The following is a 26,304-nucleotide window of genomic DNA, read 5'->3' on the forward strand; positions in this document are numbered from 1 at the left end:
ACACATGACTCTGGTGATTAATGGTTTACCTTCCAAGAGATTTTCTCATTTCCTTAAACAAGGATGACAAAAGTTCCACCTTTAACCTGGTCAATGAAGTGGAACTTGCCTTTCACCTTCAGTTAACCAGTGACTGCAAAAGACACCGTACAGCCCACCAGCCCACACTGCAGCTCTGATCCACTCCCATGCTCGACAGCCTCAGCCAGGCAACCGGTTTCTATCCAGTTTTTACCAGCAACATCTGAACCCAAACCGAAAGTTTAGCAGGACTATGAATAAGGAAATATTTCAGGTTTGGTGCGCCTTCACAAACTAACTCAATCTACACTGCCTGGGCGCACACAGCCGTTCTGTCAGCTTCGCCCAGCCGCCGACACGACCACCCCGGAGCCCCGCAGGCTACGGCCCGGGACAAAGCCGCGGGCTGGCGGCTGCCCGTGCCCGCCCGTCAGGAGGGAGATGGGAAGGGGGAACCGACCGCTCCCGGAGCAGCGCCCAGGCTGCAGGACACACAGGCCCCGCTCCGCCCCTGGCCCGCCAGGCCGCGGGCAGGACCCCGCTCCCCGCCACCAGCCCCTCGCTGAGGCTGCATCGCCTCGGCCCGGGGCAGGCGGCGGGCAAGGGCGGCCGGCAGGTAGGGGAAGAGGCTTTCGGTGGCCCCGGCCACGCCATTACCTTGGCGAGCATTTTCTTGAGCTGGCTCTCGGTGACCGCCATGGCGGCCCCTCCTCCACCAACTGCCGCTCCAGCTGCCGCCGCGCACCGGCCCGGCCCCCTCCCGCCCCTGGGTAAACACAGGAAGCGGCCCCGCGCGCCCGCTTCCGGCAGCAGCTCCCGCTTCCGCCCGACCATGACGACACTTCCCTCCCGTGGCGCCGGGGCGGGCGCGGCCAGGCGGGCCCAGCGCCGGCTCTGCCGGGAGTCCGGGGCTGAGCCCCGGCCGGGAGCTCCACTGGTAGCATCCCTGCCTCCAGACACCCCGCACAGACACTGTGCCCCAGCAGGACTATATAAAAAACACTGTGTGAAAATGCTTTGTAGTGCAGTTTATTGTTAATACATATTTTTGGGAATTAATTTCCCATGAGAATGTAAAGTGCGATTTCCCACCACACTGATGAAGCTAGTGTCCTTTGGTTATTTTTCAAGGAATACAACGCAAACGGGAGTCATTTTTTCTAAATAGCTGAGTTATTTTAAAACAAGCATCAATCTAAAAGGCATCCCCGGAAGACTTTGCAGCTTTTTAAAGCTATTAATAAAAACCCCTAGATAAACAACACCTAGACTATTCCCATGAGAATACTCAACAGATCAAATACATCATCTTGCAAAAGAACAGAAAACCATTAATTTATGATGTTTTTTTTTTCCAAAGTAAGAAAAAGGCACCCCAAAGTCCAGCCATAGTGTTGGGTGTATTTTTTTAATACAGTAACAAAGTCAGTCACCTGCAGCCATCACTGATTTTGTCCTATCACTGACAACCACAAAGAAGGAAATTTGAGTAGTCCATGAAAAAAACCCAAGGAATTACTAAAGGCTTGTTTTCCTTCTGTTTTTATCTTAATTCTGAGATCAATATAAACTCAGAATTCCTTTTAAGTCTGGCTCTTTGTGACATATAACCAGAAGGCACAAAGGAAGAGATCTTCCACTCTGCCGCATATCCTGATTTCCTCAGAAAGTGTCATCAATATTTAACCAGTCACACCTCAAAATGTAAACGTGGAATGCTGTTCTTACGCTGCACACAGCAGGAGTGGAGCCCATGTCTCCTCCGCCTGCATCGTGATGCTGAGGTATAATTGGGATGAATGGAGTCTTATACCATTGCTGTGCACCAAGAGCCTAGAAGCCCCCAAAACACCTTTGCGTTAAAAACATCTGGGTTTTGATTTATCTAAAAATTCACATCCTGCTTTTTCACCACATCCCTGGCCTCCCCTGAGGAGGGTTGCAGGTTCTGTTGCCTTCCACATAGCTGTGTTCTCCTCAGGCTGATGTAAAGCTTACTGACATCAGCTAGCTTTGCATCAAGGCCTGAACTCACAGGTATTTCTACATTACTTAACTGTCAGATTTTATTATCTATTTGAAGCCCTCCTCGTGCTCCTCCCTTTCAGGAAGGACACCTGTTCTGATGCTGCACAGGGTAAGGAATGTTGCATGTACGTACTGAGAAATGCAGATGCTTCAGCACGCTGTCTTTACAAAATAAGACTGAACAAGTCATGACCAGAAAGTCTCAGACATCAGTCAACATGAAACAGCAATTCATATCCAATACTTCAGGTTTGAAGGATACTGCTAATGTCACACTTTGAGCTTTTGTTTCCCCTTAGTAATAAGCAAGAGTCCATTGACATAAGGGCATCTGTGATAGGTATGAAAGATCAAGCTGCCTCCCTTGGTACCCTGAAGAGCTGGAGCGTGATCGTAGTCTAGACAAGCCCCTGATGCGGCACTTGAAAACTAGGAGTTCTTGTTGGCTCTGCACACTGGAGTTTCCGCAGAGCTCAATAAGCTGGTCTCCTAGACTCTGTCCTAATGAGGTACAAAGTGCTAAGAATAACCCAAGAATCAGGCTATAATTAGCAAACAAAAACCCACAGGCACAAGTCACCTGAATTTAGGTAAAATGTTCTTGCACGTTACCCTCCTCATTCTGGCTATCAAAAGTGCACTTTTCAAATAAGAAATTACTGTGCAGTGCAGTATTAAAGGATGTAAACCAAAACTGAGAAAGCACTTTTTGAGAATAAAGCAAATAAGCTTCTTGTTCTATAGAGAAATCCATATATATCAAGCAACCCTTTCCACCTAGCCGATCTCCGACACTGAGCAGACTGTGGCTTCACTTGTGCTCGCTTACAGTTTCAGTTGCTGCTGAAGGTCATGGATTGATCCCGCACTGCTCTGCAGTTTCTCTCGCACTAGTGGATCTTCTTCTAGTTTGACCATTTCAATCACTCCACTGGTTCCAAGAATACATGGTAGACTTAAGAATACTTCACTGTTTATATTACAACATCCCTGAAACAACACACAAATAACACAGTCACACAGTTACTTATTTCTGCTCTGAAGCATGGAACTATACAAAATAACCTTGTAATTAAGCAAGGATATTCCATTATATGGCATGTTTTGTATAGTTCAAATTTCAGTTATTTTAGATCCTGTGCAAATGGGTTACCATATAGAAACTTTAAAATGTTAAAGATAAAAAAATCTTGAACCATTCCACACTTGGAAGTTTCCCAACATTGATATATCAGAGCTCTGTAATGCAGCCAAAGCTTGTACTACAAAGCCACCATTTAAACAGTTTCTTAGGTAGAACAAGAAAAGACATTTGAGAGCACAGTATCATTAATTCTTTTAGGACTGAACAAAAGAAATTTTAAAATGCAGCCAAAGAGAGCTAGACAGGGAATACTTTTCAAGTATTGATCCCATATTCATCCTGTGAGAGACTTTATTAAACTTATATGCCTATAACTCAGGTTTACACTGTAGATTTTATTTTTAAGATCTGTATGGGAATAATTTCACATTCTGTAGTTACCCTGCAGTTTAAGAGATCTGAATTTAGTTCATAAATTATTTAAAAAAACTTTACTTGAAAACAATGATTAAATTAGGTGTCTGTACTTGATACAATAAGCAGTCTGCTCAGCTTTACTGCACTGGAACATGCAAATCACCCTTCTGAAGCTTGTAAATACAAGTGACCAGTAAATGTTTCTACATATTTGTTTTTTTTTTTTTCCTTATATGAGATGACTTAATGCTTTTATGAAGCCTTTTAGGATAAGCTTTAACTTAAAATTGTAGACTGAACCGTATTTAAATATAGCTTCATAATCTTCTCAATGTAAATTATGAAGCAGTAAAAAAGCAGCTATTTCAAAGCTCCTCAAATAAAATACTGGCAGAACATGTACTTTGTACTTTCGTAAAATATACTGAGCACTTGAAACTGCAATACACACATTCATCTTCATTGGCCAAATCCAGCTATTCCAGGGGAGCTGGTCAGCCACATTCAATGTATTTTCCCTCTGGACTTCTGGGAAAATTATCCACTTTTAATACTGGTTTCAGATTAACACAAGAGTTGATTTTTGCTCATTTTTGGAGTAGAATTGAAAGCTGGTTTTGGAAGAAAGTAACAGAAGTAGCGTTACTTCAGAACAGCTACTTTAAGTGAGATGTCTGTGCCGTTAAAATTAATGGTCATATCCAGTAAAAATAATATCATTACAGTGCCAACCAAAATATATTAGTAACACATTTACCTTTGCTAGAGTGGATACAGAATGAACCTTTCTTTTATCTTTCAGTATACTGTCTGTCAAATCAGCAACTGAGAGCCCAACAGACCAAGATCTCTGACCTTTTCCCTTGAGAACTTCCATAGCTCTGTATAAACCAGGGAGAGAAACATGATTTTTAGATTTTAATTTTTCCTATTTTGGTTTATATGCAAAGCCCAAGAGACAGGTTAAAGGTACTGTATCAGGTGAAGTATACAATAAAAACATGATTCTGTTTTGGAAAACAACAGAAGGAAATTAAGAATTGCTTTAAATAATTTCTTTATGTATATTTTACCCGCACTAGCAACAATTCTCTTTTCTGTCAAGAGGTGTGACTGATAATGTGGCTAATTAAATTAGGTATGTTGATCCAAACATGTACTGTGCTTTGAAGTAAATTGCTTCCACACAAGCTCTGAGAAAAGCCTTCCAGAAGGCTTGTCTACTATTTTTTTAAAACAAACAATTGAACTGGCAGTGCTAATATTCTAGTGTATATACCACAAAGCTTGTATTGCCTGTAGGTCATCGCAGGCAGAACATTATTGAGAATTTCAGAAAAACAGCAGGCATACACCCATATATGAAACTGAATGACACCCAGGCCTACGATTTCCTATAAACTCTATGTATGAAGATTTTAAAGCAAACTTCCTCCTCTTCATACAGAGTTGAAGAAAAAACTCTGCAAACATGAAGTGCCTAAACATGAAGAAAAAAAAAATTTAAGATTATGATTATGTTACCTGTTAGCCACTTTGTCTCTTGAGTTACAAGCAGTCATTGCTTCTGTTTGATTTGCAACTGAATTGCCACTGGTCCATGATGGTACTAAATAGAAACAAGCAACATTTAAATACACGTCTAACCAGTGACTAAAACAGGTACCAGATAAGTTACAACAACTACCCCACAATAACCCAAATGTAGCTGATGAACTAAAGTTCCCTGGACTGCTAACATAAATTCTATAGCAGTACCTGGCCAGAGACGCTTAAGAATGAAGTAATATGTAATAATTCTTACATTAACAGTAACCCACCATATATTATATCACATTTCCTTCATCTTTCTGTACTTATGACCTATATTGTTATATCAGAGAAAAAGCATGTGAGGTTGTAGTTTCTATTTTTTTTTTTTTTTACTGTGACAAATGTCAAATACTTTGCTATGACGTCAGGTCTACAGTCTCAGGCACATACTAAAATTGTATTCTTTAGAACCACTATTATGAAAATCTACCACCCTGCTTATGACTACCTTTATTACTTCTCTCAATTATTCTTTCATTACTCAATTACTTAAGCATTGCCAGGATATTATATACTCATAGTCTTATAATAAAGTATCACTTTACCTTTGTCTTCCCCTTGTTCACCAATAATCCAAGCATCTTTTGCCAGCACCTCTTCTTTCAAAAGGTTTGTCAGTATAAACTGAAATCTCTCAGTATCCAGGTTGGCACCTACTCCAATAACTCTGCTTTTGGGAAATGCGCTCAGCTTCCATGACACATATGTCATTACTTCAACTATATGTGAAAGAAAAATATGCTGACAATGAAGGACCACTCAAAATTCAACACAAGTGCAAACTATGAATCACGATTATGAAAAACTCAGGACAAAATTGTTCACTTTAGAAAAGGCATGTAAGAACACATCAGTAGCTTATTTCAATCTAAAACAGCAAGTCAGGTGAGGAAGAGGTGAAGAAAATTCAAAGCCCAAGTAAAGTTTTAAGAGAAGTCAAGTGAAACTTCAGAATGAGTCACTATGCTTCCTGCTACCAAAACCCTCACATGCTTCTAAATTTAATTCAGCCAGTGTTTAGTTTTTTTTCATTTGGCAAGCACTCTTTTCTCCAACTCCACAGCTCTACATGATACAAAAGCTAAGAAGAACTTCAGTGGTCTGTCTTCAGTGTGCTTACAGGACAGAGAGGTCCACACCTCTTTCTTTCCCTTTTCAGTAGAGTTTTAGCTTTAGCTTAGTTCACAGTATCACTGACCAAACAGATTCAAACTTTCCATGAAAACATAGCTGGAATATTTATTATATTACTATCAACTCTGTATTACATACATTGGTAGTCTGTGAGTCTGAGAGTATGGATCTAACACACACATCTATCCTTACTGCACAGGAGAAACACATCCATAAAACTCACAACTGACAAGACAACAGCCAACGGATGCTAATCTTATAGACACAGTCAGGTCGAAACTACATACAGAAACATACAAGAATACATACCTTTTGTACAAAACAAAGTATACTATTTTCTTTTATCTTGGTAGCAGTAAAGAAAAAAACCCCAAAGACAGCGTCCTGCTCAAAGCTGAAAACAACTTTCAGAGTAGCAAGAATTTTTGACTAAGTGGGTGTATTTGGCAGTAACATTTTTAAAACAGGCTAAAGAGAAAGCCAGTTGAGGAACAGAATATTAGGTGAAGTACCAACACACCTGGATGAGAAGCAACAAGGAGAACAGTGTTTTGACTGTAGTGTGATATTGCTGGGATAACTCCTCTGAACAAGTCCACATTGCTTTGTACAACATCAAGGTAAGTCTGAGCATTACCCAGAGAATTAACTGTAAGTACCACAACTTTTGAATCAGCTGAAGCAGAAAAATCTGAAACATAAAGAAAAGGCATTTTTAAATTTTATATAATTCTATCAAGTTTTGGATGCAAAACAAAGAGCTGTCCTAAAGGCTGAACTGCAGCATTTATTTTAGCTGGGGATTCTTCCCCTCCTGTCTCCCTTCATATCCCCCAGTATGGAATCTGGGGCACTTTCACAGCACCTGTAGAACACAGCTCTCCCACAAAACTACTTTTCCCATTTCACAATTGGCAAACACAGACTGCAATTTGTCTGAGGTTACAGAGCAGAGACCACAAAACATCTAGATGGTGTTGGCAGATAAGCTTTTCCAAGTTTTCTGGGCAACAGAGAAAAAAGAATCCACCCATGAAAAGGCTCCTTCATTTTTATTCTGATTTTTAAAAAATGGGACTTTTTCCCCATTTTCTGAGGCTTCTATAATTTTTGTTCTAATAGCTTAATCAAGGACATGCAGACAACCATGAAAAGTGTCCCAAAAGTCCATTTATTAACTGAAGTAAAAGACAAGTATTTATTAGCCCAAGAAAACACACAACTACATTTGCTGCAGAAATTCCAAAGCCAGAACAGCCTTGAGCAGGTAACTCTGAATATTTGAGTACCGTACCATATCACATCTGTGACCAGCTTGGACACAGAAAGAAGGTAATTTGACTTTCACACCACTTCTGGAACCAGCTGAAGCCAAAGCAGGAGCCTAGTGCACTGGCAAATTAGAAGCATACTAAGGAGGATGCAATCAATATTAGTTTGCCCAAAACTTAGGTATAAACATGCTAAAATAACAGGTGACAGTGTATAAACATTTTGTAATATTGTAACACTACTAATAGCACAGCCAGCAACAACATACAGGCTTTTTGTACCACAGCTAAATGTAAACATGTAATAGGTAACCACAAAGACACCAACAGAGATTTGTGGTACAGTTGCACAACCAGGGATCAGGAAAAAGTGTGCTAGCAGTAAAACCTGCAAGATAAGATCTAAGGATGTAGAGCAGACAATGTCAGGTGCAGAATAAGGAGATAAGATGCCTGATGGAACAAGCCCCTTTCCCCAAAATAAGATAAATTACATCAGAAGCACAAGAAAGCCTCCTATTTTATCTTGCAGAGGGTACAAGGAACAGAAAATCACCACAGACAAGCAAGGAAGAATAGGGAAGCTGCTTAATTCAGTTCCATTTTCCCCTGTGGAGGAGCTTTTAAGCTGTATCACCTCAATCTCTGCAGCTAAGACCAAAGACTGTAGCCATTACCACTACTTCCAGAGACACAGCATCAACTCTGTTGAGTTGTACACTCACAGCTAAGTGAGGACAAGATTGTTAAGAACTAGTTGTTTGGATATGCAGTGACAATGATTAAGAACTTCCACTGAGTAAGTATTCATCACTCAGTGTAAAAACTATTTGCAGCAATACTCTTTTTCTTAGTTTTAAGAGACATGAAAATTTTTTTTTAATTTTCAAATAACCTGATACCAAATTTAGGTTTTATCAGCCCTGTCAGCCACTGTGTATCAGACTCCCAGAAGGTCTGCTGAGCAGTCGGGCTTTGGTTTATCTATTCCTCGACTAAACTGACTTGAGACTCTTGTGCCATGTGCATTTTAATGAACATCAATCTTGGAACGTAGTACTTCAAAACTCACTTTTATTTATCAGCCTTTTTAACACTGCTCTCACAACTATATTTAATTCCCTAACATAAATATATCTTTCTCCCCTTACTTCTCTCCCCCTATGACACTGAAGTACTAGCTTGGCTCCTCTCTATTTCTATGCAAGTCCAATTTCAGCATTAGACTCTTACCCTGGAAGCACAGGCTCACATACCTCTAACTCTATAAACAGAATGAAAAAAGCCTGAAATAAAGGCAACACAAGCTTTGCTGAGCCTTCCTTTCTCAATTTTGCTCTAAGAAAATGAAGAAAAGCAAGAAGCTATGAGAAGATAACATTTTTTAAAAGATGGCCCATATGCCAGAGCCTCTGTACTTCCTCAGCTGTCCTGCTCTCATTAAAACAAGCACAAGCACACACAGCACACTATTCGCTCCTATTCCAGCAACAACATCCAATACCTTTGCTGATCTCCACATTTGGCAGAGTAAAGATCTCCAAGTCCATGGTACCTCCTTTTGCTGCACCTTCAGAAAGATCCAAAAGAACCACCTTGTCTGCAGCACCCTGTATGAGTAAAAAGAATGCAGATCAACGATAAAACAACCCAAAACTTGCTCTTGGGGGGGATGAAGAAAAAAAACCAGTATTCCTCCAGTTCCATTGTTTGTTGTAGTGAGTACAAAACAAACTAAATTACTGATCAAAATTATTACCAAATCACAAGAAAAAGAATTTAGTGAATTTAATTGGAAAATGACTCATTACAAAACAAACAAACTCACAAAATCATCTCTGGGAAGCTATAAATGTTGATGTTACTGTTGTCTCTGAGAATACAGCCGTAATGAAGCACAGACCATCTAGAGACTATCCTCTTCCAGGGGACTAGGGAATCCCAACTGTAAGAAGCAACCGCTCAGGCAAGAATCCTTTAACTAAGGATTTTCAAAATAAGTTTATTCAATATTCAACTCTTTGTATTTAAAAAGCTGACTGAGAAAACAAGGCAGAAACTAACACTTGTGTGTGTCCATAAGTTAACTGAAGGGGCTAATGACATAAGCAGTGACATGGGTATTACAACTGCTCAGTTATTTCTGTGCCAGACACTAAGAACTAGGTTGAAAGTCTCTCTATTAATCAGGTCTGTTGCTGTCTATAATAATTACATACCTTTGCTGCAATTGCTAGTACACATGCAATGCCAAGATCTCCAGCTCCAACAACAGTAATTTTGTTAAAACATCCTTGGTTTTTGTCTCTACCAATTTTACTCTTTGATTTCATGCCAGTCTCTCCTACAATTACAAGCAAATCACAAAATTAAGTGCTGGTCCACACTGTATCAATACTGTATCAAGTATTGTTGCTTCACAAAGGATCACATTTATGTGAGTTAAACCAAATGATATCAGCTTCTTCAAAATAGCTGTCAAGCCTGACCACAGAAAACTCATCACAACTTGCAAGGTGTAGAACACAAATACTCCTCTCTGGACAGAAGTGTTTTTTCACTAGGTAGAAAATATGAGCATAGAATCATGGAATAGTTTGGGTTGGAAGAGACCTTCAAAGCTCATCTAGCCCAACGCCCCTGCAGTGAGCAGGGACATCTCCAACTAGATCAGGTTGCTCTGAGCCCTGTCCAGCCTGGCCTTGAATTTCTCCAGGGATGGGGCATCTAACACCTCTCTGGGCAATCTCTTCCAGTGTCTTACCATCCTAATATAAAAAAAAAATTCTTCCTCACGTCTACCCTAAATACACCCTCATTTAGTTTAAAATCATTACCCCTTGTTCTATCACAACAGGCCATGCTAAAAAGTCTGTCCCACTCTTTCTTATAGGTCCCTTTTAAGTACTGAAAGGCCACAATAAGGTCTCCCTGGAGCCTTCTCCAGGCTGAACAACCCCAACTCTCTCAGCTTGTCCTCATAGTAGAGGCATTCCATCCCTCTGATCATTTTCATGTCCCTCCTCCGGACCCTCTCAAACAGGTCCATGTCTTTCCTGTACTGAGGGCTCCAGAGCTGGACACAGGACTCCAGGTGGGGTCTGACCAGAGCATAGTAGAGGGGCAGAATCACCTCCCTCAACCTGCTGGCCATGCTGCTTTTGATGCAGCCAAAGATACAATTTACGTTCTGGGCATAACAGTATCAAGAAGCTAGACACTAAGACCATACAAACAATACTCCCTTTGCTACTGTTACAGATGTGAATACATAGCATGGTCATAATATTTGTGTTTTGAGAAGATAAGCAAAATGGAATTTGATTAAAATACAATGATGTGAGGTTGTTTAGCCAGTGCTACTGGTAATAAAACAGATCTCATTCTGACTATAATGCAGAGAGAGTCCTAACAGAAACATTAGGATTGATTTACTAGAAATGTGTATTGTGTGCACATACACGTGTGTTCACAAGCATGTATGTGTACACAATTATCAGAAGAAACAGCAGAAAAGGGTTAAAAAGGAAAGGTGTGCACCAGTTGCCACAGATCACGATCTGTGATTTCACTGAAAGAAGTAAGAAGTAAAGACTGATCTGACGAAAATGTGTCAGGATGAAGAACAACAGGACTGAAGCCATGCAATAGCGAGATAAGGAAAACATGAGAACTGTGAAATTTAGGAATTTTGTCCAAAACTTAGAATGGCTGAGATAAAGTAATGAGACTAAAATGCCAAATAGCATCCACTCCTGAAGGGTGTAAAAGACAAGATCAAAATCAGCTTGTCACCACTGAACAAGAAGAACCCAAGAGACACAATACAGGCTCAACAGCCAGTGCTCCTTGTCCTCAGTGTTGCACACGAGAGACTGTGCTCAGACAGGTCTCAGGGATGTGGATGTGAGGGTGTGAGTGAATGAGACCTGATGGAAAAAATGACTGCGACTGAGTAAAATCAACTTGTTTATAATAAAACCACATTTCCTTTCCAAAAGATCTCACATGGAGTTTCGCTGCAGTAATTTCCAGTAAGCGGGTATTACAAAGTCTACAGCATTTTTCAGTAGGCTTAAATGCAAACATCTAAAATGAGCTGTTTATTCAAATGAAGAGAATCTGAGCTCTCAATTCAAAAAGATGCACTTGTGACTACACAGAGTAAATACCAAACACTGTACACATACAAACACAAAAAATTCAGATATTAAAATTCTGTAGGCATCTGTGTGATATCAAGTAATAAAAATAAAGAAGATATTGTGTAGGAACATCACAAACAAATACATGAAAACATCCACACCTTCAGTAATCTTTGCAATGTAGGAGAGAAGTTCTGATTGCCTGGCTGCATCAGAAGATGATAACGAATACAGAGGGAGCTCTTCCTCAAATTTTGCAATCATTTCCTTGATTAATCCAATGACAGTTGATTTAGGCTGAAATATAGCAATACAGAAGACAAAAAGAGTTGAATAGCTATTTCATATAGTGGTATTAGCTGTAAACTGCAGTATTTCATAAAGAACCATAGCTATACAAAATTTAACTGAATTATAAATATTGATACCCTTAACACTTACAGAGACACCTACAGTAAAGAAAAGCCTGGGAATTTCTGTATCAATAATGAAAAACACCTACCACCCGTTTCCAAAAGCTAGCATTCAATAAATCACTTTTACTCACCTGGCAGACATATTTAAGTAAGTTATTTAATACAGTGCAGAAAATCATTTAGCAAAAGCACCGGCTTTTGAATCTCTATGCTACTTTTTCAGAGTTCTGCTGAGATAAACCCAAAAAGTAGGAATTTCCATTAAACTTTCTTAAGGGATACTCAATTGGTCTAGTATTACCATTCATTATTCAGAGCAACAAAGGAAAAGTATCAAAGTGCCCACATAAGGCTTATACTGCTTTATAATGAAGTCAGTCCCTTTTTTTTCCTTCAGCTTAAAATAACTTTCCTTACCATCACTCATAACTTCCTTTACAATTGCTTCAGTCTGAAAGCTGTACTTTCAAGAGACATAACATTCTGCTTCTCTTTACAAAATCATTACATATTTAAGATTAACAAAAAATGCAGATTATAAAAGGCCCCAAACCCTTTCACTCTTATCCAAACATGCTTTCTTTTCAAATATGTTCCTCCCATCAGTCACTCCACCTCTTACATGGCTCCAGTTCTGTAGGTAGGGCAAATAAATCCTGCCATGAGCATCGACATGCTTTCCCACTGAAATGCCCATGTTCGCTGTTGGCTTCAAGAAACAAATGGGCGGAGCAAAGGGATGCGAATCCAGAATCCACAGACGAATAGGTATGTTATAGGAATTACCTGTTCAACACAAAACAGAAGCCATTGCTAACTTCTGCATGGAGAACAGGCACTGAAACCCAGGCATGTGTGCATACGACTCAAGCTTCTTAATAACAAAGAAAAAAAAGCCTGACAGACCACTTTCCAGATTCACACCTGAAAGTAATTATGTTACTTAGGCTTGCTAATAAAAGCAGACTTGCCTGGATCAGCTTGAAATGCTACCCGTTGTGTCTGTCTTAATATAAAGCTTTGTTGCTTTTTTTATTTCCCAGAATATTCTATTAGTCAAAGTGTCCCCTTTTCCAGGCAAAGAATCTCTTACAGCCACACATATAATATGTATTTTAGGACTCAACAACTGATACAAAGAGGCATCTAATAAAAGCTTTATCTCAGACTTCAATGGCTTTAAGTTAAAAATAAAAAATTACCTACTAGTTATATTTAGACATTGCCTATACAAGCATAGACCTTGCAGAGTTCATTCAGACCTCCATTAGAACCAAAGAGTTTGCCTACACAGTCTCAAAGTACACGATTTTTTAAATAGTTAATTGACTTATCTAATATGACTTTATTCCAGTATCCATGAGTGCATGAAGACACTTGTTTATGCAGCAGAAGTACCTTCTACCAATTAACATAAAATCCTTTATAGCCACCTTTAAACAAGCCGCACAGTATATTGTTAAGAGGAAGTACCCAGCATATTTTGCAATTAGATTAATACCTGGTAAGGAAATTATATTTCACTTATCTTACCATATTTCACTGGAACAGTACCACTAAAATTCAGGAGTTCCTTCTGGGATCCATCCTTGAAGGCTGAAATTAAAAACGTTATTTAAAAAAAAAAAAAAATCCTTTCAAAAGCATTAGCCTGAAAATCCCCAGTCCTGGGTCTAATTCTGGTCTTGTAGAAATTTTCAGTCAGGCTGAGGGATCCAGAAGTTACACTTAATATGATAAAGACATCAAAATGTTTTCAATACAGGCATGGGATACAGGAAAAATGCCACTACGTGTCAAGAATTTTAAGGAACATCAATCTTCTATTATTACTGACCAGTTAAAATGAAATGAAATTTAGTGAATGAGTTGCTTAGTTTTTTATACATATGCACTCTTGGAAGAGCTTTCAAAAATTAGTCACATCGCACCAGAAATTTTACCGTAAGTCCAAATAAAGATAGGAACACAGCTGAAAGATACACTATTTAAATTCTACTATACACAGTCTGAATCTATGGCAAGTAAATATCACAATTAGTTCAAAGTAACTGTATCACTTCTTACTGTATGTGTTCATGGAGAATGTGAAGTTTGGGTACGTCTTGTTAACATTCTTCAGTTCTTCTATGGTCAGATCTCTGAACTTATACTGGGAAGGGGAAAGAAAGAGAAAAAAAAAAAAAAAGGAAAATATGTTTCATTTCTAAAGCTCCTTCTTTCATTACCAGAGACAGGGAAAAGGAACCAAGAGAAAGTAGAAACACAAGAAGGGGAAGGTAATAATTACCTGTAGTATCATAAACAGTTTTGGTGTGAAATATATTATCAAAAAAACTGATACCAAAAAAAAGCAAGCTTGAAGGGTATTGCAGGTCTGCTGTTGTTACATTAGAACTCCAATTCTGAGAATCACTTCTTATATACTATTACCTCTTCTTTACAGCTGTGTGAGCAGAGGCTTAATTAAATTTAGTCTCATCTGCACACTATAATTAAAAACAATATAAAAATATAAACCTCTCAGAAATAAGAAGTCATCTTATTACTGACACAGTTTCTACTAAAAAACTCAGACCCACCTGCACACATTTTAGAAGAGTTTCATAAGATGTCAATTTCCACAAACGTATTAAATGTACAAGTAATTAGCCTTTGGGAATTTTTTACATGTTTAAGCTGTCCTTGGGAGCTGAGAAAATTCAAGCAAAATAAGGCATCCCTCTTTCTTGCCTGCAGAAAACTTGCCCACAGATTAACAGAAGTACTGACACTTGAAATGTGATTTGAAAATAAATATCAGCAAGAATGAATCACTGCTACTTCATTTAGACTGTCCCCAGCCAGTCCAATACCTGAACTTCCAAGAGACTTGCATTCTCACACATATTATCACTATGACGAATAGTTTCCATTTCCTAGATTAGAGTATCTGCTGCTTATTTTAGGAAGTCTGGAGTTGTCCTGGAAGCCTCACTTAAGCAAATGCAACTATAGCCTGACAATGGCTTAAAGAGCTGCTCCCTGCCATGAAGTAGTACCTAAAATCTACAATCTCTTCAGTAAGGCACCAACCAGAAACAGCAGCAATACTACAGTTACATGGATGGTATGACTATGTTCCACTTTGCACAAGAAAACACAAAGCTACCAAAAAGAAACACCTTTTAGTCAGCTTCTTCACATGCAATCTTACATGATACTGCAAAGAGAAGCAGTAAGAAAAAAAAAATAATAAAAGGTGCTCAAATTAGGAATGTCAACACAAACTTAACACATTTCAGAAGCACTGATACATCTGGTTGTGGAAGTCAAGGCCATCTTTCCTCGGCTGACCTCCTTCTTATTCATAATACAAAATGAAGCATTCCTATTAAATATTTTGTTATTTTCTAAAGATCAGAAGGCTTATGAGGTGAGTCAGACACATACCTTCTCATTTTGCATCTAAAATTATTTGGCAAGCCCAAAATTTAAATACACACGCCTCAGTTTCTCATATGGACATTAAAATGCCTTCACCTCACTCAGAGGAATGCTATAAAAGTAAATGAGTGTTTCTAAAGCACAGGACTATCACAAAAAAATTCTCAAGGAAACGAGTAACTCTTCAGGCAGGGCAAGGTTTTAATTGCACGCAGTACATCACCCACGTTACTGTGTCCTGGACCACAGGAATAAAATTCTATGTGCTGCAACTCTAAATTCAGCTGCTGCAAGGCAACGTAAACCCTGCGTCCCGAGTGGGACCCGAGTCTGTCACAAGCGATGACCAGGACACTAGAGGCGGCTCCGCGCTGCCTGCGGGCACCGGGAGGGAGGCTGGGCCGCTCGGCCCCTCAGCGCCGCCCTTCCCCATCCCGCACCTTCCCGCCCGCGGGGGCTTCCACCGGCCGGGGACGCCAGACACCGCATCTCCCTCGCCGCACGCCCCGTCCCCACCACCACTCCTAAAAACTCGGCATTTTCCACAACGTTTCTTCTTCTTCTTCCTCCGCTCCGCCAGCCCTCAGCCCCCTCCCCTCCTCCCCTCCCACGCCGGCGGTTGAACGGCCGCGGCCCGCGCGCACCTTGCCCAGCTGTTTCCTGAGCGCCTCCTCCGCGAGCGCCATGGCGGCGGGCGGGGCCGCGCGGCGCCACTTCCCAGCGGCCCCTGCGCGGGGCGTGCCGCCGTCCCTCGGGGGCTTTGTAGATAGAGATATGTCCTTTTAATTTTCTCCTTCTAACGGCGTGAGCAGGAGCTCGAATAAACGTTTCAATACATTACTGTGACAGGTGAATGCGAGGAGCTGCCGGCTGGGTGCTGTTTCCACACATCATGGTGTGCACCATCCTGCCAGCCGGGCCGCAGCCTCTAAAAAAGGCTGAAATCTGTGGAAATAACAAACAAACAAGCAAATAAATCCTCACAGCTACCCGGGAGCTCCTTAGATGTGCTCTTCAAGACGACAGGGAAGGGTATGCCACGCGTGGCACTCGCAGGTGCAGAACAGAGGTGCTGCAGGGGCACCCCCTTGGCAGGCGCACGTCCTGGAGTTTGGCTGCCATGAGCTGCACTGGAAACACGGAATCTGCAGAAAAACATTAGAGCCCATGTGGGAGCTGAACAAATGCTCCTCCAGCACATCACTTCTAAGGCATGGCAGTGCCAGATCTCCTCTGCTGTCCTCCTTTCTATTTTTTCTCTTGCTAAGCTAACATGAATTTTGAATGGAATCTGTGTGCAATAACAGAAGTAATCTCAGATATAAGACCATACATAGGTATTATAAGGATTTGGAGGTTTCTTCCCTCTGCGTTGGCAATATCACAACTGATTTGTAACTTTATGAAGCTAGGAGTATGTAAATAAAAACCTGGAATGAATTTTTCTCCTTACATTTATCTATCTCTTCTTTCTTAAGCCTCCCTACCACACAGTAGAGATATCAGAAAACTGCCTCTTGGAAAGTGGGCTGTGCAAGTCTGAGGGCCAATTTGCTGGAAAACAGAGTGGGTTCAGCTAGGTAAATGGAGACAACTACCAGTGCTATCCTCATAACCCACCAGGAAACTGCCAGATCAGATCAGATCAGAACAGACCAAACATGAAGCAGCACATTTCTACAAGGAGTAAGATCTCCTTTAGAAAGCTTTCTCAATTTTTTTCTTCCCTTGCTGATGTGAGGCCTGAGGCAGACAGTAACCAAGAGCACAAGGTTTTTTTTGGTACAGCCATAGCAAAATATAATTAGGTTTACAACAACCCTCACCAAGTTTTTCCATCATATGTATTGCTTACTGATGCCATTGTGTTTCTATGCTGAAACTGCGATGTAATGAGTGACCTTACAATTTCAGTGCTCAGTTTGGAGAGGACCATAGCCTCAAAGGAAAGCCACAGAACCAAACCACTCAGTATCAGCTCATCAAGAACCGGCACTGCAGATTCCAGCACATGCTACACATCTTCTGCCCAACAAGTACAGCACCTCTTCAGTGATGAATTTCTGCAGAAAATTGTGCAATCATCACTAACTTTTGGATATTGTTTGTTTTGTGGACAATACTGAAGCAGTAGTACTGTGAGGCAAGTTCAAAGTAAATCTGCATCCCTGCAAAGGTATTAGCTGTTTTATGCAAAAGAAGGTCATAATGCCACTAGCAAAACTCCTAAACCAAAACTTTTACATTTTAAGCTGGTTTTTCATGCTCCACTAACAAGGCAGAACCTGAGATAGGAGGCTTTTTTCAAAGCAGCACCACAGGCCCTCTGCCAGAATAAGTTGCTGTGGTTCAGCAGACTTACAATAACTTGCTGTCCTGGTTTTGGCTAAAACAGGACTAGTTATCTTTCAGTAGTTTTTCCTTTCAGTTAAGTTTCTTTCAAGTCACTGCACTCCTCTGAAGTTGGCTGCATGTTTTTCAGACAGTGTCTGCTTCCAGAACTGATAGTGCTCGCTGTTTACAGGTTTGCTGAGCTAGCAGTAGCAATGGTATGCAGAAAAACTCCATGTTTATACTTTCTGTAGCAGCCAAGGTCACTGGCAGATCTGTGATGTTCCACCAGTGAGGGGTGGTAAAAGGGCCTGCAGGGAGGGACAGGCAGAACAGGTGACACAAATAGACCAACGAGTTATTCCATTTCATACACGTGATACACAGTTTAAAACTTGGGGGTCAGAGGGGTTTTGCTCTCTTCCTTCATGGCCGGCATCTGAACAGGACCCAGCCCGTTGTCCTGTCTCTGATCTGCACACTCCTGAATCCAGCTCCCGTCTGCTGTGTGATCCAGTCCAGGACTTGCCGGGCTCTGCCCAGCAGCTCCAATTCCTCATCAGCGGGAGATTCAATATTGGTTTCGTATATTTTGCATTATTTCTCGTGTTATATGTAAAACTGTTTTAATTTTCCAGCTCTGTAAGTCTCCCTCCTTTTTCCGTGTTGTTTTTTGTTGTTTTTTTTGTTGTTGTTTTTTTTCGTGGGGAGGACAGGGTTTAATAGAGAACATCTGCCACGGTTTATTGTTGTCCAGCTCTCAACGATGACAGATTTAGCGGCATCTGATGCGGGTGTGGACAGTGGGTAACAGAGGGTCTCTGAGACATTGTTGGGACAGTGTCCTGTGTGTTGCAACCACGAGACAGCTGGACTCTCGGCAGTAAGGGACTCGAGTTCGAATCCTGTCTCTTGCGGGAGGAGACCCACCACCAAGTTCAGTCGAGAGAATGTTGGACTTTTTCTTTAACAGGCTCTAGAGGCTTGGTAACTAAAACAGACAGCTTTCACCATGCCAATTTTCTTGGTTTTGTGTTCAGTATTATATTATGTCTTTTTAGAGATTTGTTCAGAGCTGAGTGCCTTAATACTCCTGTACCTGCTGCATGTGCTGTTTGCCAGTGTTTGTGTCTGGTTGATGAGCTCTGGGCGCTGGGTGAAAGGCGTGGCTGTGCTGTGGTGTGTGGCGCTGACCCGCGCCGTGGCACAATGGGCCGTTACCGCTCCCGTCCCCGCTTGTCAGGCGGCAGTGGCGGCCGCGGGACGCGAACCCTTGGCTAAGACCCCAGCTGTGAGCCTCGGGCGCCACCTAGCGGACTCTGCTGGTGATTACACCTTTAATTGGGGCAGTAGTCCTCATGCTGACCCGACTGGGCCAGATTTGTGGAATTTCGAATATTCTTTGGCCTATCAAATTATCATGTTTCTATTAGCGGTTTCCCTGATGATTTTTTATGTGTGGTGCGAGATTAAACATTGGCGCAGGTGTCGGGGCTGCGCGGGCAGCACAACTTTCCTAACGTGTACTGATGCGACCCCAGCTCCCGCCACAGCTACTGAAACCCTGACAACAGATGCTGCAGCCACTGTTGTTCTTGCTATGGCCACTGCAGCTACTCCACCAGCAACAATAGACACCATAGCCACTACAACCCAAACAACAGGCACTGTAGCCACTGCTGCTCCTGCTACAGCCACTGCAGCTACTCGATCAGTGAAGATAGACACCGTAGCCACTACAACCCCAACAACAGGCACTACAGCTATGACAACTCTAACAACAGCCACTGTGGCTACTCAGGCCTCTGTGGTATGCACTGTGGGTACTCAGACTCCAGCAATGTCAGTTGCCCTTGAAACCAGAAGGAAGTACAGAAGAAAATCAGTTTGCGTAGTGAAAGAAAGTGATGATGAAGATACACCAGTTCTGACATCAGTAGGTGGGCAGCAAGTGGGGAAAAAAGCTTTCATCTGATCGAGGCCCACCATCGGGGCAGAAGAGTCAGAGTCATCGGTCTGCCCCTTTACCCTGAAGGAGTTGAGAAACTTGAGTAAAGACTTTAGCCATCATTAAAGAGAGCCACTTATCACCTGGTTACTTTGATGCTGGGATGGTGGGGCCAATAGCTTGGACTTAGATGGTAGAGAAGCCAAGCAGTTGGGATCCTTGGCTGGATTAGGTGGCATTGATAAGGCACTTGGGAAAAACAGAGACACTCAAAGCCTCTGGAAGCGAATCTTGTTGGCGATAAAGAGCAGGTATCCCTTTAAGGATTGTATCATCTGCAGCCCAAGAAAATGGACCACCGTGGAAAAGGTATTTTGTACCTGAGAGAATTGGCTGTGCAGGAGGTAATTCACAGTGACCCACAGACAACTGTAGATCCTGATGAAGTGCCATGTACCCGACCTATGCTGCGGAAGTTTGTGTGGAGTGCACCAGCATATGCCAACTCGTTGGAAACATTGGACATGGGAGCAAGTGAAAAGGCACCTACTGTGGGTGAAGTGGCTGATAAAATGCGGCAGTATTAAGACATTCTCTTTCCTCCCTACAGGCCTATGTCTTGGCTGTGGAAAAACTGACTGAGAAATCAGATAGCTTATTTGAAAAACTATTTGACAAATTGTCCAAGGTAAAGCATACATCCTACTCTGCACCTACACAGGCCTGTGTTGCAGCCATTAGAAGACACCCTTCTGCAGGATTGTCTTGGATTGTCTCAAGAGAAATGGTGCACACTATGAGATGAGGTGATCTGTGTTTTTTCCTGTGTGACCGGGGGAATATATGGGAGATGGGACCTTAAAAAATTGGGGTGAACTTTAAGCATAAGCCACCTGGTTAGTTAACACCAGGGGAACCTATTGATTGAGCTAGCCCTACTCAGCCCTTCAACATATGGTTGAAGGGGATAAAATCCCCGTGGTGCTTGACAGGAATATGTTGGAGAAAATTGTTTGAGTTATTCCTGCTTTGGGAAAAGGCAAACTCATTTGTGGAACTGTTTCTGCTCAAGGACCTGGCTGTTCTTGGTAGGTTAAACTGAAGGATGCTGAAACTCAAGAAGATCTAATTCTTGATAACAATACTCTTTTGAACTGTATGGTGTTAATTGCTACACTATGCTAATAGTGTTTGATAAGTGTCTTTCAGGTTAATGCAGTGGTGAACGTGAGCTAGCTTCATCAAGTGGCATCCAGTAATGTACTCAAGATTGATGTCTTTAATCTGCAACCTGTGGGCAGGAACCACACCAAATCTCATACTTTCTCTCCTGCCCAGAGAGACTGCTCTGACAGATGGAGACACGCAGCCATGAACTAAATGAACTCAACTTTTTGTGTATAAAGACGAATAATTAACTAGTGATACATATGGGTATATATATGAAGATGGGAAAAGGCAATAGTGTAAATGGTATGGGAAAATAGGTGGAATATCCTGGTTTTGACTAAAACAGGATCAGTTATCTTTCAATAGTTTTTCCTTTCAGTTAAGTTTCTTCTAAGTCACTGCACTTTTCTCTGAAGTTGGCTGCATGTTTTTCAGACAGCATCTGCTTCCAGAACTGATAGTGCTCGCTGTTTACAGGTTTGCTGAGATAGAAGTAGCGATAGTATGCAGAAAAGCTCCACTTTTATACTTCTTTCTGTAGCAGCCAAGGTTAATGGCAGATCTGTGATGTTCCACCAGTGAGGAGTGGTAAAAGGGTTGTGCCTGCAGGGAGGGGCAGACAGAACAGGTGGCACAAACTGACCAATGAGTTATTCCATTTCATACACATGATACACAGTTTAAAGCTGGGGGGGGGGAACGGGGCGGGGGGGGGTCTCACTTTCTTCCTTCATGGCCGGCATATGAAGAGGACCCAGCCCGTTGTCCTCCTGCCTCTGATCCGATCTGCGCGCTTCTCCAGTTCCTGTCTGCTGTGGGATCCAGTCCAGGACTTGCCCAGCCACTGGCAGGACCCAGCCCCACGGAGCACAATTCCTCATCAGACAGAGATTCAAACATTGCTTTTGTGTATTTTGTATTATTTATCTTACTGTTAGTAAAGCTGTTTTAATTTTCCAACTCGGTAAGTCTTTCTCTTTTCCCAATTTTTTTTGGTGGGGAGGACAGGGGTTAATAGAGAGCATCTGCCACAGTTTATTGTTGTCCTGTCTGTAAATGGTGACACACACTGAGGATCTGCTTTCTGCTTCTTGGAGCTTTTTCAATGAATCAGCATCGGATCTTTTTAAATATTGCTTATTAAGACATGATCTAGTTTCTAGCTGCTGGTATTCAATGCACCTAAGTTTCAGGAAGACGACGTCAACAGACAACTCAGCTTAAAGGGAGACTGACTTTTTCCTGCTGTATGATGCTAGGACCATCACATATTGGTCTTTGTCACACTTGAGAATCCCATCTAGCTGGATTCACAACAGTGTCTTCTATCCAGAGTTGTTAAAGCTCACCCCGAAGCAGAAACCATAGCTTGGCCTTTAGGAGGTCAGTGGTCCATGCCTGCAGAAGCAGTGGGAGGGGTGTTAACAGCCTGAGTGGCACTCAGCCCCTAGCAAGTGACAGCTAGGGCTTCACGAAGCCCAGGGCAAGGGTAAAAGGGTAATGGGACCTCTTGAAGGGGTAAGACCTAGGGTAGGATACCAAACTCACCACAGACTGGCTCCGTCAATAGGAGATGCAGTGAGGACTCCTGGTGGTCTCACTGTGCTTGGTCCTACCCTTCCTTGAGGCCCATATTTATGCAGAAGCTGCTGACGTCCAGGAGCGTGTTTGCAGGGCAGGATGCATGAGACAGCAGCAGCCACCCAGCTCCTCACCTCCAAGCCCCCAGCCCTACTCTGCACTGCACAGGCAAGGCCAGCAGCCTCCCAGGTGCTGTGTCCCTGACCTCACTGGCCCAGAGAAGGCTCTGCCATGAAGAGGGGATGGGGCAAGTTTGTCTTGGAGGCTGTCACCAGTTATAACCTTGCACACTGTGTTCCCTGGGGTGGTGGGTGCTGTGGTAGAGACCTGTAAACAGAGGGAAGTATTCTGGGCAACCTGGGGTTTGTGGGGTTTTTGGTAGGAGGAACAGGAAATTAAAGCTTTACTGGCAGCCCGAAGGCTCTGTTCTGGGACACATACAATGGCATCTGCCTTCACCCCAGGGTACTACAGAGTCTGTGGCTATGTGCTTTTTTGGGGAGTGGAAACATAGAGAGCCCTATGAGAAGCCATTACGGAATGACCATAAGACCACAGAACACCAGGTTGGAAGGCACCTCAAAGAGCATCTGGTCCAAGCCTTCCTGGCAACAGAAGGGTCTAGAGAAGATGGACCAGCATCCTGTTCAGCTAAGTCTTAAAATTGTCCCATGTTGGTGAATCCACTATTTCTCTGATGAGATTATTCCAAGGGCTGATCTCATTGTGAAAAATTTCTCTTGTGTCTAGTCAAAATGTCCCCAGGAGTAACTTGTGCCCATTACCCCTCATCTTTTCCATATGACTCATTTTAAACAGGGAGTCTCTATCATCTTTGTAGCCACCCTTCAGTTACTTTAACATGGTGATGAGATCTCCCCTAAGCCACCTTCTCTCAAGGCTGAACAAGCCCAGGTCTCTCATCCTTTCCTCCTATGGCAGCTTCCCAGTCCTCTGATCACTTTCATGGTCCATCTCTGGACCTCCTCCAGCCCATCTAGTTATTTTTTGTATAGCAGGGACCAAAACTGAACACAGTATTCCAGGTGTGGCCTGACAAGCACTGCAGAGAACATGATGATGACTTTGTTGGCGATGCCCTCGTTGATGCAGCCCAGCATCCTGTTGGTCGTTTTTGCCACAGCAGCACACTCTTCACTCATACTGCACTTCTTGTCCACCAGCACCCCCAGGTCCCTTTCCACAGAGCTGCTCCCCAGACAGATAGATCCCAGCTTGTGCTGCACTTCTGGATTGTTTTCCCAGGTGCAAGACCTTACACTTGTGCTTGTTGAAACTTCATAAGATTCTTCTTAGGCCACTCTTGCAGCCTGTCCAGGTCATCCTACAGGGTGGTTCTCCCTTCCCAAGTGTTCACTTCCCCACTTGGTTTGGTATCAAACTTCCTAAGGGTACACTTGATCCCAGATCACTTATGGAGATATTGAACAGTGCTGGGCCCAATATTGATCCCCTGCATGAACATTTATCTGAATCCTTTAAAGAGACAATTTGAAAATAATTGTTTCACTGAGGTCCTAGCACAGACTCATGTTTGAGAGTACAGCATTCCTTTTAAATTCTTAATGTCAAGCACTTACATCTTTAATTTCTCCCTATTTCACAGTAAAACACGAGGAACATGTGATAGGTATTTATGGTTATTAATAGGTTAAGTGTTTGGAAACACTTAAAAATTTCTATATTCATACATAACCACAATAATCATAGAAACCAGAACAGTAACAACATACCCTGGGTAGTGACCCACCACTACTGTCTCAAGAATAAAAGTGGTAATACTCTCTTGGTACAAGGCTTACAGGTCACCCTTGACTAAGCCAGCACCCAAACTCCAGATCCAAATTTCTTAGTACTCACTGTTCAAACTCCCCTTCAAATTCAGAGCTGTGTCTGTGCCCCCAATCTGCTCTAAATGTCACTTGCAGTGAATAACTCTCTATTAAATTAACAAATCCTAATGTAAACTAATCTGATGGTAATTAAATATCTTACTAGCGGGCTAACATTCTGCCCATGAAGAACACAGCCTTTATACCCCACGTACCACCCTGTACTGGTCCTCTAGTAGTTCCTCTCCTCCCCCTTCACTTGCTCTCTACATTTCCTTACTAATGTTCCCCTCTATATTTCAGTTTCTGAAGCTGGCTCTCAACTTCCCTTGCCCAGCACTTACCAAGCATTAGGCAAGAAGGAGGCCAGCAGTACAATTATTGTTTCTGAAGATATTTTCTGCCAATTATTTACACACCCACTTCAATCAGGCGAAGCAGTATGAGGCAGGCCAGAAGCACTCAGGGTGGAGCCAAAGTTCAACACTGCCAGATGAAGAGATACCAATAGCTCCATGAACAACAGGGTTTCTGTTAAATGCAGTCTTGAAGATAAACACACCTTGCCTTACACCATCTGTGGGTGGCTGCAAGGCAGTAATGAGGTGTCTTTTACTGGACATACTAAATTTTAATCTGCTACAAAAAGGGTTGATCTTTTATTCTATTTGACTGTGTGTTGGCCAGAGTTTTGACTAACATCTCTTTGATTTGGTGTCAATTCTAAATTTACATGATTTCTAGAGGTAAAAATATGTAACTTAGCTTTTCACATCAAGTAATATGTTATAAAACACCATCTCTGCTCTAGAAAATTTTTCAGATTTACATCAGCTTTCAACACAAATAATGCAGTAAAGCCAGTGTGACTGGTAATGCTGTGCTCTTTCAAATGAGGCCATAGCATTTTGCATATATACTTACCAAACAAGCTACAGAAAATTCCCCAAACTGGCGTTTATTGAGCAATACTCTTATTACAACTCCTTGCTCCATAAAACCTCATCCTCTGTATATGGCATTTTGCCAGAAGCACGGGTCCTCTTACTGAGATGTTTTCTTTGAGACTTGGTAGAAAAGTTAAGGTGGTTAATTACATGGAAAATAGGCTGTAGTAGCTCAGGTTTTAAGGGAGAAGGCAAAATAAAAATCACAGCCCTGCAGAACACAGAGCGAGTTCTACAGCCTGTGGCTTTTGAATTTTATTCAGCTTCACATGAGGAAAACAGCATCATTTTTACTGTCTTAAACCTTCATACTCTAAATACTAGTCTCATCCTTCTGCTTACCTGTGGACATCTTGTATCTCTAGGTATGCCAGCTTAGAGCAAAGCCAAGGGAAAAGGCTCTCAATGATGTGAAACTACAATTCAGAAAGCGTTTCAAAGCATTCCCCCCAGTGGAGAAAATCATACAGTGCTATGATTTGTCCACATTAAGACTAATGGAATGGAAGTTACAAGTTGAACTTATAAATATTAAATGTTATGGGCAAAATTTGCACTTCTGAAATATGCTTGAGCTATCATTCCTTATACTGAAGTTTGAGGAATAAATGAAAACCAACTGCAACACAAGAGGCAGGAGTAGATTTCCTCACAAAACCCAAACTAACTTAAGCTCTAGAAATACCACAAGTAAGAGCATTATTTATGTCAGTGTTCACCTTTGTTCTGAAAAACCAGCAAGTCACCTGTGTGTGCATGAACTACACTGTGACTGTTTTATACATCACAACTCTCAGTTTAAAAGCACCATCAAACCAAAACTGGATTAGAGCCAGCAGTTTTGAGGTACATCAGAACTCATTGCCAACTGCATACAGCAGCAAATAGTCTTCCACAAACCAGCTAAATTTTCCTGCAAGTTTCAGCATCTCTCACACT

At 41.9% G+C, this 26,304-nt stretch overlaps 2 protein-coding genes across 5 annotated transcripts in view; both read right to left on the reverse strand.

The window, feature by feature from the left end:
* TSG101 (tumor susceptibility 101) overlaps positions 1-821 on the reverse strand; it is a 21,419-nt gene extending 20,598 nt beyond the window's left edge. Inside the window, exon 1 of the mRNA XM_065838614.2 lies at positions 679-821. Coding sequence (XP_065694686.1) covers positions 679-720 — 42 coding nt within the window. The 5' untranslated portion in view covers positions 721-821. The remainder of the gene's footprint in view (positions 1-678) is intronic.
* The window catches only part of UEVLD (UEV and lactate/malate dehyrogenase domains), a 19,315-nt gene extending 3,041 nt beyond the window's left edge, over positions 1-16,274 (reverse strand). Inside the window, exons 1-12 of one of the 4 annotated variants that reach the window (XM_065838610.2) lie at positions 16,180-16,274; positions 14,177-14,261; positions 13,643-13,705; positions 12,732-12,895; positions 11,855-11,990; positions 9,768-9,892; positions 9,053-9,158; positions 6,798-6,968; positions 5,689-5,862; positions 5,075-5,159; positions 4,308-4,431; positions 2,879-3,039 (exon numbers count right to left, since the gene is read on the reverse strand). In XM_065838610.2, the coding sequence (XP_065694682.2) occupies positions 2,879-3,039; positions 4,308-4,431; positions 5,075-5,159; positions 5,689-5,862; positions 6,798-6,968; positions 9,053-9,158; positions 9,768-9,892; positions 11,855-11,990; positions 12,732-12,895; positions 13,643-13,705; positions 14,177-14,261; positions 16,180-16,221 (1,436 nt within the window). In that variant the 5' untranslated portion in view covers positions 16,222-16,274. Of the gene's footprint in view, positions 1-1,034; positions 3,040-4,307; positions 4,432-5,074; positions 5,160-5,688; positions 5,863-6,797; positions 6,969-9,052; positions 9,159-9,767; positions 9,893-11,854; positions 11,991-12,731; positions 12,896-13,642; positions 13,706-14,176; positions 14,262-14,691; positions 15,475-16,179 lie in introns of those variants that run through there. The other 3 variants (XM_065838612.2, XM_071808958.1, XM_065838611.2) reach the window with 3 other exon arrangements.
* Positions 16,275-26,304: the final 10,030 nt, after the last annotated feature.

Source organism: Patagioenas fasciata, chromosome 5 (assembly GCF_037038585.1).
Source record: "Patagioenas fasciata isolate bPatFas1 chromosome 5, bPatFas1.hap1, whole genome shotgun sequence".
In the NCBI taxonomy this organism is placed as follows: Eukaryota; Metazoa; Chordata; class Aves; order Columbiformes; family Columbidae; genus Patagioenas; species Patagioenas fasciata.